General features: G+C 45.9%; 2 protein-coding genes across 2 annotated transcripts; one reads left to right on the plus strand and one right to left on the minus strand.

The window, feature by feature from the left end:
- Nucleotides 1-2751: 2751 nt before the first annotated feature.
- Nucleotides 2752-11224, minus strand: LOC120556539 (stonustoxin subunit alpha-like). The gene is made up of 4 exons (XM_039796181.1): nt 11206-11224; nt 4810-4933; nt 4070-4116; nt 2752-3951 (listed from the first exon to the last, which is right to left on the minus strand). Exons 1-4 carry the CDS (start codon nt 11222-11224, stop codon nt 3425-3427), a joined length of 717 nt encoding a protein of 238 aa, XP_039652115.1. The 3' UTR covers nt 2752-3424.
- An 808-nt stretch (nt 11225-12032) lies between these two features.
- LOC120556540 (heterogeneous nuclear ribonucleoprotein A/B-like) lies at nt 12033-12863 on the plus strand. The gene has a single exon (XM_039796184.1). The coding sequence runs from the start codon at nt 12033-12035 to the stop codon at nt 12861-12863; it is 831 nt and encodes a 276-aa protein (XP_039652118.1).
- Nucleotides 12864-12923: the final 60 nt, after the last annotated feature.

Consider the following 12923-nt stretch of genomic DNA (forward strand, 5'->3'; position numbering starts at 1 on the left):
GTTTGTTTTCTGACAGCTGGAGAAAGGAAATAAAGATCAGCTGTTTGATTCCAGTAAATCACCAACATGGAGATTTATCTTCCAACACAAGAGTCGGCCATACTTTCTCAGGAAATAAGAAGTGAAGTAGAAACATTATATTTAACATTACAGAGCCAGAAACTAACCCTGAAGGCACCAAAGACTAATGTGTTGTTAAAGTATCAAACAGCAACTTACAGTTTCACACACACACACACACGTACACTCATACACTTTCTCACACACACACACACACACACACACACACACACACACACACACACACACACACACCCACAATAGTGAAGTCTTCAACACAAACATATTAATGTGGGACTGAATTAAACCTCCAACAAACCCAATCAAACAGCTTTTCTGTCACATTGATGACATGTTATTGCAGTAAAAGTACTAATAGCACAGTGTGAAGTTACAGCAGCTGGCTGAGCAGATAACTGATGTGGAGAGAAAACAGACAGACTCTCTGCTCCCTGAACTCAACACAAGATGAACATGAAAAAGTGAAAGACTTACTTACGTACTTAACTGCTCAGATTTTAGGGTTTCTCACGCTGCAGCTCAACCTGGAAGACCTCTGGGACACTGACCGGGGATTTCCACTGGATGCGTAACAGCTGCGGACCGGCTCCGCTGCGTGTCTGCTGCGTGCTCCGCCGTCCGTCAATACCCACCGGGTCCAGATTTGTTGCGGAACGGCTGCAGCCATGACTGACAGCTGTAGTCACGAGGACCCACAAGTTCTCGCGAATTCAGGTAGAATAGAACCACAAAACCAACAACAGTTTGTCTCAATTCAGAGGACTAGAGGGGAAACGACTCGGTGCTGTGTTTTCAAGGTGTAGTGCAGGGAAATATGATCCGCCGTGAGCACGGTGTATTTTATTTTGAAAATTAACCGGATATTTATTTTGTTTCTGTGCTCGACTTCCTGTCCTGCACTATCTGCCGTGTGCTGAATTGCTGTGGAGCTCTCCGTCGTCCATCAAAAATAGAAGCTCTGCATATCTGCTGCGGAGGGCTGCGGACTGACGGAACTGGGACGGAGTAGGGACGCAGACGTTCTGCAGTCTGTGGAAATACACACACTGACTTTAATGGAAACCTAATGACTCCGTCGACGTTCCAGAGACGTTCCGGAGATGTTCCGCAGACGTTCCGCAGACGTTCCGCAGACGTTCCGCAGACGTTCCGCATCCAGTGGAAATTGCCGGTGAGACATCTTATCGTGTGTAAAAGTTGAAAAGAAAGACCACAAACACTCTTAAGGTAACTTTATGCATGTATTGTGAAAAGAGACAGAACTCAAAACAAAACATGACGGCATATCTACAATTTCATGATCACAGCTTCCATCTTTAATGGACTGGAAGTGGAAGAAGTTTACTAGGGCTGCACGATATGAGGAAAATACTGTATGCAATAATGTTGTTGAATATCACGATAACGATATTACTTGCAATGAATAAACAGATATTAAAGTGTTCTCAGTTCTGCTGTTTTCAGTATTCTGCCAAAATACAACTGCTTGTTGAATTTAAAACTAATAAAAGGGGAAATAATTTCCAACTTTCTTTTATTGAACAAATTGAACACTGAATACGATATAAAAGGCACCACAAAAAACAATGATTTCCTTTTAAAGTGTAATTTTCTACTGATATTGTCTTTCAACTAACAAAACATCTCTGAGCAGGGCTGAATTCAAGTCCACCTTTGTCAAGCCCAAGACAACTCCAAGAACAGGACTAGTCGAGACCAAGTAAAGCCCAAGTCCAACTGATAGATAGTCAAGACCGAGAAAGGATCAAAGTTGGCCACATTATTTACTTTAAGTATACCTATTTCACTTAAAGTGATGGTTCGGAGTAATTTCACCCTAGGGTCCTTTGCACCATGACCTCGAGCCAAACACCCCCCAGAAGCTTTTTTCACCTGGGTCTAACATTGGGAGAGTTAGCGTAGAGTAGCGTTAGCCGCTGAATAGCTTAGCGCAGAGGCTAATGGATCCAAAGTGTCTCTTAAAGATAACCAAAGGTCTACACTAGTATATATAGGTTATGCACTCATAAAACGATGGATTGTAAAGTTTGTAAGTACACCAGAAGGTTATGTAAATAACACTTGCCTGCTGGCTTCTGCTCTCTGCTGTTGTTGTTGCTGCGTAAGACCAGTGCTTAGGGACATCTACAAATTACAACACCGAAAGAGATGCAACAAAAATATTTTTTAATTTAACTTATTTTTTAAAGTTAGTGCTGTAGTATAACTAGCAGGAGACAAGTAATAATTGAGGTAAGTTTGGAGACATTACCTTATTTAATCATTAAATTAATAAATATTTTTGTTGCATCTCTTTTCGGTTTGTAATTTTAAATGTCCCTAAGCACTCTTACGCCCCCGTAGTAACAGCAGCAGCAGCAGCGAGAGCAGAAGCCAGCAGGCAAGTGTTATTTACATAAACTTCTGGTGTACTGCTTAACAATCCATCGTTTTGAGATGCATAACCTATTTGTACTACTGTAGACGTTTGGTATCATTTCGGCATTATTAGTGGGGTAATGTAAAGACACTTCGGATCCATTAGCCCTACGCTAAGCTATTCAGCTGATAACGCCGCTTACGCTCTAACTCTGACCGGAAAAAAGCTTTCTGGGGGCTGTTTGGCTCGAGATCATGCTGCAATTGAACCTAAGTACTCGAAAATTAAGTCCCATAAAAGCTGCAACTTTACATGTTAGATGTTGAGTCTGTATATTCTGGTGTAACAACAACATTCCGGACAGCAGATGGAAAATGTAACTAACAAGCAACACAGTAAAAAACTGACATGGTCACATTCTTGAACTGAAAAAGGATTTCGTGCAGGACACAGACCAGACCAACTAGAATATTTGGTGAGTCCAAGACAAGTCTGAGTCGAAATGCCAACGAGTCCAAGACAATAGAAAAAGGACTTGAGTCCAGACTCAAGTACTGCCTCTGAGTGTCTATCGCGATATGTATATTAGGCCAGCTGATATCGCATTGGCGATAAAAACAAAACGATATATTGTGCAGCCCTAAAGTTTACAATGTTAATGACAAATCTTTTCAATCGTTCAGAATTATTTTGTACAGAGTTGATTCGAAAAAAGACAGAATTCAAAACAAAACATGACAAGTCAACAGCATTTCTACAATTTCATGATCACAGCTTCCATCTTAAAAACACTGGAAGAAGAAGAAGTTTGCAATTTTAACGAGGAATCTGTTCAATCATTCAGAATTATTTTATACAAAGTTCATTCATTAGTTTATAACAATAACCTGACATATTTCTGTAAGTGTGATCCTGTACAGACTCAACTGATCAGCAGTAAGAAACAGGAGGAGGCTCTCCATCCTACACAGAACACAGAGACACTGAGGAACCAGAAGACCAGATCCCAAACCCAGGATAAAGAGGTTGAGTGAATGTGGTGTTGAAGGTGTGGAGGTGGATCAGTGAGTCAGAGGTGACTGTGTAGAAGGACAGAGTGCCAGCAGGACAGTCCACATACACTGCTACTCTATCAGAGATAGTGGAGGAGGAGATGGATGTTTCTCTCTTATTGTGACAGACAGAGTAACAACCATCATAGCAGAACAGACTCCAGGACTGATCATTCCATCCAAACAAACGGTCATCACAGTTTCCTCTACTGCTGAGTCCTCTGTAACTCACTGATATAATAACATGTCCTCTCCTCTCAACCTCCCAGTAACAGCGACCAGTCAGACCATCTCTACACAGCAGCTGAGGACAGTCAAACCTCTTTGGATGATCAGGATATGTCTGAACCTCCTTCCCATGTGTTACCTTCCTGTTGTTGTCAGACAGTTTGAGGTATCTGTTTACTGTGTTTGTGTTGAGTGTAAGTTCACAGGAATCTGACGGAGAGGAGACACAACACAGCTGAAGTTATTAACCAATCAGCCCTTTGATGAACATCAGAGGAGTGAATGAGTGATGTCACAGTTTTATGAATGAAATTAAAAACACACTTACACTTCCTCAAACCTGGTGTCAACCATCTGACTCCAGCAGGCTCCACCCTGAAAGGAGGAGGTGGGGGAGGCATTACATCACTCACACACACACATACACACACACGCAGCTTCGTTCTAAAAAAATGCCTGCGGCACTGCCACACTATCATTTTACATAGACCCAACAATTCCCCCAAGACCAAGCATTTGGTGCAACAGTTGACCTTTCTCTGTAAAGAAACATCAACATTACATCATTCTCACACACATATGTTGTGTTTGCACCGCAGGGAATAGGAAAGAGTGTTTTGAAAGACCTTTTGAACGTAAGAAATCAGTACTCTCCCAGCACAAGAGGAATTTGGAGAAGAGACATCAGTGTACGTCTCTGATCCATCACATGAGCCATGCAGCACCGGTAACTGACATTTTAAACAGCTAGCTTACTAGTCTGCCGAAATAGTAGATTAATGCTTCATTCACACACTCTTCTCACAGCGTAGAAAGCACATTGCTTTGTGCTAAGCTAGGCTAAACCTGTCCTTGACCTTTGTCTGTCGAGATGAAACTGATTTGATCCTGGGAAAGAGGGAAAAAAAGATGGTTTCTTAAAACCACAGACAATTCCTTTAACATACAGAGATGTGTCCAAACTACATCAATTACTAACAACAGGGAGTTATTATTATAGTTCCTGGAGATGTTGTCCTTTAAAACTTCTTACACAAATATCTCCTTTTTGTTTATTAGTGTTTGTACCTGAGAGTGTCCAGTCTCCAGAGTGGATCCTTCCATTCCGCTGACAGTAGCTTCACTCCTGAGTTTCCTGGATGATTGTAGCTCAGGTCCAGCTCTCTCAGATGGGAGGGGTTGGAGCTGAGAGCTTAGACCAGAGCAGAACAGCTTTCCTCTGAGATCAGACAGCCTGACAGACTAAAAACACACAGAACACACAGGAACCCTCTGTCAATATGTGGAGCCATGTGTTTATTTTATGTTTGTCTGTTGTCCAGGTACACTTTGGTCCAGATGTGTAATAAATCTTTGAAATCATCTGTGGTATTTAATTATTTAACAAAAGTAAACAATGAAAAATCCTCCATCCATCCATCCATCCATCTTCGTCCGCTTATCCGGTGTCGGGTCGCGGGGGGAGCAGCTCCAGCAGGGGACCCCAAACTTCCCTTTCCCAAGCAACATTAACCAGCTCCGACTGGGGGATCCCGAGGCGTTCCCAGGCCAGGTTGGAGATATAATCCCTCCACCTAGTCCTGGGTCTTCCCCGAGGCCTCCTCCCAGCTGGACGTGCCTGGAACACCTCCCTAGGGAGGCGCCCAGGGGTCATCCTTACCAGATGCCCGAACCACCTCAACTGGCTCCTTTCGACGCAAAGGAGCAGCGGCTCTACTCCGAGCTCCTCACGGATGACTGAGCTTCTCACCCTATCTCTAAGGGAGATGCCAGCCAACCTCCTGAGGAAACCCATTTCGGCCGCTTGTACCCTGGATCTCGTTCTTTCGGTCATGACCCAGCCTTCATGACCATAGGTGAGGGTAGGAACGAAAACTGACCGGTAGATCGAGAGCTTTGCCTTCTGGCTCAGCCTCTCTTTTCGTCACAACGGTAGCAATGGAATGTAATACCGCACCCGCTACCGATTCTCCGACCAATCTCCGCTCCATTGTCCCCTCACTGCGAACAAAACCCCAAGGTACTTGAACTCCTTCACTTGGGGTAAGGACTCATTCCTACCTGGAGAAGGCATTCCATCGGTTTCCTGCTGAGAACCATGGCCTCCAATTTAGAGGTGCTGATCCTCATCCCAACCGCTTCACACTCGGCTGCGAACAGATCCAGTGAGTGCTGAAGGTCGCAGGCCGATCATGCCACAGGACCACATCATCTGCAAAAAAGCAGCGATAGATCCCCAGCCCACCGAACTGCAACCCCTCCCCACCCTACGCCTCGATATCCTGTCCATAAATATTACAAACAGGATTGGTGACAAAGCGCAGCCCTGGCGGAGGCCAACCCTCACCTGAACGAAAGTCCGACTTACCGCGAAAAACCCGGACACAGCTCTCACTTTGGTCGTACAGAGTGGATGGCCCTGAGTAGATACCCCCTCACCCCATACTCCGCAGCACCTCCCACAGTATCTCCCGGGGAGCCAGTCATACGCCTTCTCCAAATCCACAAAACACATGTAGACCGGTTGGGACAACTCCCCAGGCCCCCTCCAGGATCCCTGCGAGAGTGAAGAGCTGGTCCGTTGTTCCACGACCAGGACGGAAGCCGCATTGTTCCTCCTTAACCTGAGGTTTGACTATCGGCCGAACCCTCCTTTCCAGCACCTTGGAGTAGACTTTACCAGGGAGGCTGAGAAGTGTGATACCCCTGTAATTGGCACACACCCTCTGGTCCCCATTTTTAAAGGGGGAACCACCACCCGGTCTGCCACTCCTTTGGCACTGTTCCAGACTTCCCGCACAACGTTGAAGAGACGTGTCAACCAGGACAGCCCCTCCACACCCAGAGCCTTGAGCATTTCTGGACGGATCTCATCAATCCCCGGGCTTTGCCACTGTGGAGTTGTTTGACTACATCAGTGACTTCCGCCTGGGAAATCGACGACAATCCCCGTCATCCTCCAGCTCTGCCTCTAACATAGAGGGCGTATTAGTCGGATTCAGGAGTTCCTCAAAATGCTCCTTCCACCCCTATTACCTCCTCAGTTGAGGTCAACAGTGTCCCATCCTTACTGTACACAGCTTGGATGGTTCCCCTTCCCCTCCTCGAGGTGGCGAACAGTTTTCCAGAAGCACTTTGGTGCCGACCGAAAGTCCTTCTCCATGTCTTTCCAAACTTCTCCCACACCCCGCTGCTTTGCCTCTTTCAACGGCAGAGGCTGCAGCCCCCCCGGCCCGCCGGTACCCTGCAACTGCCTCCGGAGTCCTCTGGGATAACATATCCCGGAAAGACTCCTTCTTCAGTCGGACGGCTTCCCTGACCACCGGTGTCCACCACGGTGTTCGTGGGTTACCGCCCCTTGAGGCACCTAAGACCCTAAGACCACAGCTCCTCGCCGCAGCTTCAGCAATGGAAATTTTGAACATTGTCCACTCGGGTTCAATGCCCCCAGCCTCCACAGGGATGCACGAAAAGCTCCGCCGGAGGTGCGAGTTGAAAGTCCGTTGGACAGGGGCCTCCTCCAGACGTTCCCAATTTACCCGCACTACACGTTTGGGCTTACCAGGTCTGTCCAGAGTCTTCCCCCACCCCCTGATCCAACTCACCACCAGATGGTGATCGGTTGACAGCTCTGCCCCTCTCTTCACCCGAGTGTCCAAAACATATGGCCTCAGATCAGATGAAACGATTATAAAATTGATCATTGACCTTCGGCCTAGGGTGCTCTGGTACCAGGTACACTTATGAGCATCCCTATGTTCGAACATGGTGTTCATTATAGACAATCCATGACTAGCACAGAAGTCCAACAACAAACAACCACTCTGGTTTAGATCAGGGAGGCCGTTCCTCCCAATCACGCCTCTCCAGGTGTCTCCATCATTGCCCACGTGTGCGTTGAAGTCCCCCAGCAGAACAATGGAGTCCCCCACTGGCGCCCCATGCAGGACTCCACTCAAGGTCTCCAAGAAGGCCGAATACTCCAAACTCCTGTTTGGTGCATATGCACAAAAAACAGTCAGAGTTTTCCCCCACAACTCGCAGGCGTGAGGAGCGACCCTCTCGTCCACCGGGGTAAACTCCAACGTAGCGGCGCTCAGCCGGGGGCTTGTTAGTATCCCCACACCCGCCCGCCCGGCGCCGCACACCCTGAGCAACTCCGGAGAAGAAAAGAGTCCAACCCCTATCCAGGAGTACGGTTCCAGAACCGAGACTGTGCGTAGAGGTAAGCCCCACCAGATCTAACCGGTAGCGCTCCACCTCCCGCACCAGTTCCGGCTCCTTCCCCCACAGAGAGGTGACGTTCCACGTCCCCAGAGCCAGCGTCTGCTGCCCGGGTCTGGTCCATCGAGGCCCCTGACCTTCACTGCCACCCATGTGGCAGCGCACCCGACCCCAGCGGTTCCTCCCACAGGTGGTGGGCCCATGGGCTGGAGAGATGGGAGCCACGTAGCTTGTTCGGGCTGTGCCCGGCCGGGCTCCGTGGCAAACCCGGCCACCAGGCTCGCCGGCCGAGCCCGCCGTCTGGGCCTGGCTCCAGACGGGGGCCCCGGGCTTCCTCCGGGCAGGGTCACTCCATTTCTACCTTGTTTTTCCATTGGGGTTTTTGAACCATTCTTTGTCTGGCCCCTCACCTGAGACCACTTTGCCTTGGGAGACCCTACCAGGAGCACAAAGCTCCAGACAACACAGCCCTCAGGTTCACAGAGACACACAAACCTCTCCACCACGATAAGGTGATGGTTCACGGAGAAAATCCTCATGTAAAGTAATTCTGAGTCTAATAAGTACTGCCCAAGTTTATCATATCAGCATACTGCTACATGTCAGCTGTTTATCAACTAAAGTTAATCAGTTTAAATGGTCATCAGTTGAATGGGTTATTGAATCCTGACCTGAGAGTCTCCAGTGTGCAGTGTGTACTCTTCAGTCCAACAGAGATCAGCTTCCCTCCTGAATCCTGCATGTTGTTGTTACTCAGGTCCAGCTCTCTCAGACTACAGGACTGGGAGCTGAGAACTGAGGAAAGAGCTTCACAGCTTCTCTCTGACATATTACACCAACTCAGTCTGGACAGACAACAGGAAGGAAACAATACATTTATATTGTTGAAAGATAGCAGAGGATGTATTGATGAATTTAAGGGCAGTTTAAATTTAATAAAGCCTAAAGTTTGGAAAAATATATTAGACAAATAACATTTTAATTTAATGGTTGTAAACCAAGCAAATTGCTAGCTCTGAAATTAAAACAAAGCGAGTCCAGAGCTGCTATCAATAGCATCAGCACAGGCAGATATCTCAACGAATCCTAGAGATATCACTGTGCAGGTGCTTTGTTGACTGATTAGCTGGGTGTTGTCTCCACAGCTGCAGCCAACTACTTAAGTCAGCTCAAATCAGACCAAGACTTATTGTGCATTTTGACATCTGAGGAAACTTACTTTGCTTGGGTTCTGTTGCTTTTTCTACCTCTGTTGTGTGTGTTTGCTGGATTCACTGTGTTTTTGGGCAAGAATTTAGTGGTTTTACTTAAAGTGACTGAAACTGCTTACTTTCAATCTAGCTAAGTGTGAAGTGTTTAGTTGAGAGTGTAGTTTTAATGAGTGTGCAGGTGCTTTGTTGACTGATTAGCTGGGTGGATTGGTATTGCAGGCAATACCAATCACCTACTTGTATTTAATATTGGCATTGGCATAATATTGAAGTGGCAACTTCAGCGGCAGCCTCATCGGACGAAGACTCAGAGGGCAAAGACAAAGAAGTCTATGCAGGAGTCTTTGTGGGAGGCTAAGTGGGAAGTTAAGTGGGCTTGATATTGTTACAACCCCGCCTCTGCTGTGCAGGGGAGGTTCCTCCTGCAGGCAGAGGAGGGTCGTTAGTAGATTGGAGCCACCTGGGCTCAGGTATTTAAGTTTCCTCTAATCACTTTGTTCTCTCTCTCTGCTCCTCCAGGTATGACTTGGTTTGGTTTGTTCCTTTATAGTTCTACTTAGTTTTCATTCAGTCATTTACACCTATACAGATTCATTCATCCATGCACTTTGCATATACCTTACATTATGACATTCTCACACCTCATTCCTTTTTCTTTGTTTAAAGTTACTAGTTTTGATTTATAATAAAATACCTTTTTGATTGGCCTATGCTTGTTGTTGGTGTCCCCTCATTTCTTTGCCACAGGCCATGAGCCGGTTTGTGACAAGTGGGGGCTCGTCTTTAAGCTAAATTTAATTATACTTTAGTCTTGCTTTAGTGTTTGAGTTTACTTTGACAATTTTCAATAGTTGATTAAAGTTTTGTTTAGACTGGTTTTGCCTTATTGATTTGTTTTGTTTACTTGTAGTTTGGCTTATTTGTTTTGTAGTTTATTTGGGTTAGTAGTTTTGTTAGTTTTGCTTAGATTGCCAAACTTTTGTTTGAGGGGATGCTTTGGTATGGCCAATATTATTGGAGAGAGCATTGAGAGCTATGTGTTCCTCTTATTCAGTTAGCTTTATAGCTAAATTGGTTAGCAATTCACTTTGGGCCTGTTCTGGGTTTTTGTTTAGGTGGGAGTCCTCTCCTGTTTAGGCTTATCAGCGAGTGTCCATAGGAGGCTCGTGGTGTTTTTGTTTTAGGTGGCAGTGAACGTGGGTAGAGCTTCCCTTTTTTCCTTTTCCCCTACATCGGTCGAGTGAGCACCTCCGGGAGGGGGGGGGGGCCACCAGGTTCTGGTTGTCTTTTCCACCCCGCTGGTTTTGTGTGCATAAAATCCCACCACATGTGACTGCACGAAGACCAGGGGCTAGTTAGTTAGTTAGTTGTTTTGGAGGATAGTGGAGTGTGGTTCCTGTCCTTAAACCCAGACTGGCAGCGGGTGAGTTGTGTATTTTTTTTTCTCAGCATTTGTAATAGTTATATTGGTTGAGGAAAATGTCTTCCATTTTGAGTAGTTTTGTTCAGGCTCCTTCAGAGTTCGCATTAGAGTTGTGTACTAAGGAGCAGTTAATTGAAATTGCTGACCATTATCAGATTGAGATTGCTGATAAAAAAACTTAAAGAGACCATTAAGGCTAGATTACAGCAGGGTCTTAGAGAGGAAGGTGTTCTTTGGGGACAGTCTGCTAGTGGTGAGGGGGCTAGTTTTCAGTCTAGCCCTTCATTGACTTTTGAGCAGCAGAGGGAGTTGTTGCGGTTGCAGTTGGAAATAGCGCGATTACAAAATGTTAATAGGCCAGAAGGAGTACCACAGTTTGATGTGTCACGGAATCTTTGTTTGTTGCCTAAATTTGATGAATCAGATCCGGATACGTACTTTATTCTATTTGAGCGTATTGCGGGAGCTAAGGCTTGGTCAGATTTGGATATGACTATGTTGTTGCAATGTGCACTGACCGGGAAAGCACTTGAGGCGTTTTCAGCACTGAGTGTAGCTGATAGTAAAGTTTTTGCTAAAGTTAAATCAGCAGTTCTGAAGGTCTACGAGCTTGTGCCGGAGGCATATCGTCAACGCTTTCGTTATAGGGAAAAGCAAGATTCACAAACCTATTCTGAGTTTGTTTGAGATTTGACTTCTGCATTTAATCGTTGGTGCACTGCTTCTGAAGTTAGTACTTTTGAGGGTCTGTCTAACTTGATTGTGTTGGAACAGTTCAAAGATTCTGTGTCTGACCAGGTTGCTACATACATTAATGAACGTAAAGTTAAGTCTCCAAGTGATGCAGCAGTTCTTGCAGATGAGTACAGGTTAACTCATAAAAGCCATTTTGAGTCAAACAGTGACATGTACTATAAAGATAACTTTACTCCTGGGACTAGTAGGTCATCTTTTTCTGGAGCTTTGTTTCAAAGGCCTCAGCAGAAGTTAGGTTCTGGGGGACCTACAGCACTGGTTAGCTGTCGCTACTGTTTTGTTGAAGGACATTGGAAGGAAGATTGTCCTCTACTTCAATCAAGAAAGTTAGGTCAAGCTAAACCTGCTGTGATGGCAGTTCCTGTTGCAGCCTCTGACCACCAGGGTGAGTTTTCTCAGCCAATAGTTGAGTTTGGTTCTGAGTCTTTCAAAGGTGATTTTTCAGCCTTTATTTCAGATGGTGTAGTGTCTTTGGTAGATGGCAGCCACAATGTTCCAATTAGGATTTTAAGAGACACTGGAGCTTTAGATTCTTTTGTTTTGGAATCTGTTTTGCCGTTCTCCAAGGAGTCTGATACTGGCAGTTGTGTATTGACACGTGGCATGGGATTAGTTCCATTCTTTTCTCCTTTACATGACATTACCCTTAAATGTGGTTGCCAGTAGCGGGAGTCCACATGATTTTGGGGAATGACTTGGCAGGTAGTAAGGTGTGGGCGGATGGCAAAATAAACATCTTTGAGAAGAAAGTTTCAGTACTCCCTGTAAAGGTATCTCCAGATTGCAACTGTGCGTCTCCAGAGGTATTTCCAGGTTGTGCTGTTACCTGCTCTGCCTCACGCAAGGAGAATGTTGGGAAAATGTTTGTTGGTGGTCTCAGCTGGGAAACGAGCAAGAAGGATCTTAAAGATTACTTCACCAAATTTGGTGAGGTGACAGATTGTACCATAAAAATGGACCAGCAGACAGGCCGGTCAAGAGGCTTTGGCTTAATTTTCTTTAAACACTCAGACGTCAGTGTGGAAAAGGTTCTGGAACAGAAGGAGCACAGGCTAGATGGCAGAGGGATCGACCCAAAGAAAGCCATGGCCATGAAGAAGGATCCAGTCAAGAAAATCTTTGTGGGAGGCCTTGACCCGGACACCTCAAAGGAAGTCATTCAGGAGTACTTTGGATCCTTTGGAGAGGTTGGGACCATTGAGCTTCCACAAGATCCAAGGACAGAAAAGAGGAGGGGATTCGTGTTCATCACATATAAAAAAGAGACTTCTGTCAAGAAGGTTATGGAGAAGAAATACCACAATGTCGGTGGACGGAAGTGTGAGATTAAAATAGCCCAGCCCACAGAAGTCTACCGGCAGCAGCAGTATGGCGGCCGTGGATACGGAGGATGCGGCAGGTGCCGTGGAGGCCAAGGTCAGAACTGGAATCAATCTGGATACAACCAGAACTATGGCTATGGACAGTCAGCCACGGGACACAGGGCGACTGCTAAGAACCGGGATTGAGTTTTGTTTGTTGTTTTCCTCCCATTTTTTGGGGAACTTTTTGAATAAGTTGGGCCAAAT

The sequence above is a fragment of the Perca fluviatilis genome, chromosome 3, assembly GCF_010015445.1.
Source record: "Perca fluviatilis chromosome 3, GENO_Pfluv_1.0, whole genome shotgun sequence".
Lineage (NCBI taxonomy): Eukaryota > Metazoa > Chordata > Actinopteri > Perciformes > Percidae > Perca > Perca fluviatilis.

What these genes read in the sequence shown, in the direction of transcription:
- LOC120556539 (XM_039796181.1), bottom strand. An exon ending in TGGAGACTGGACACTCTCAG is followed by an intron (nt 4,117 to 4,809) that starts GTACAAACACTA and finishes TCCTCCTTTCAG; the next exon opens with GGTGGAGCCTGCTGGAGTCA. An exon ending in GACACCAGGTTTGAGGAAGT is followed by an intron (nt 3,952 to 4,069) that starts GTAAGTGTGTTT and finishes CCTCTCCGTCAG; the next exon opens with ATTCCTGTGAACTTACACTC.
- LOC120556540 (XM_039796184.1), top strand. Translation starts at nt 12,033, where the DNA reads ATGATTTTGGGGAATGACTTGGCAGGTAGTAAGGTGTGGGCGGATGGC.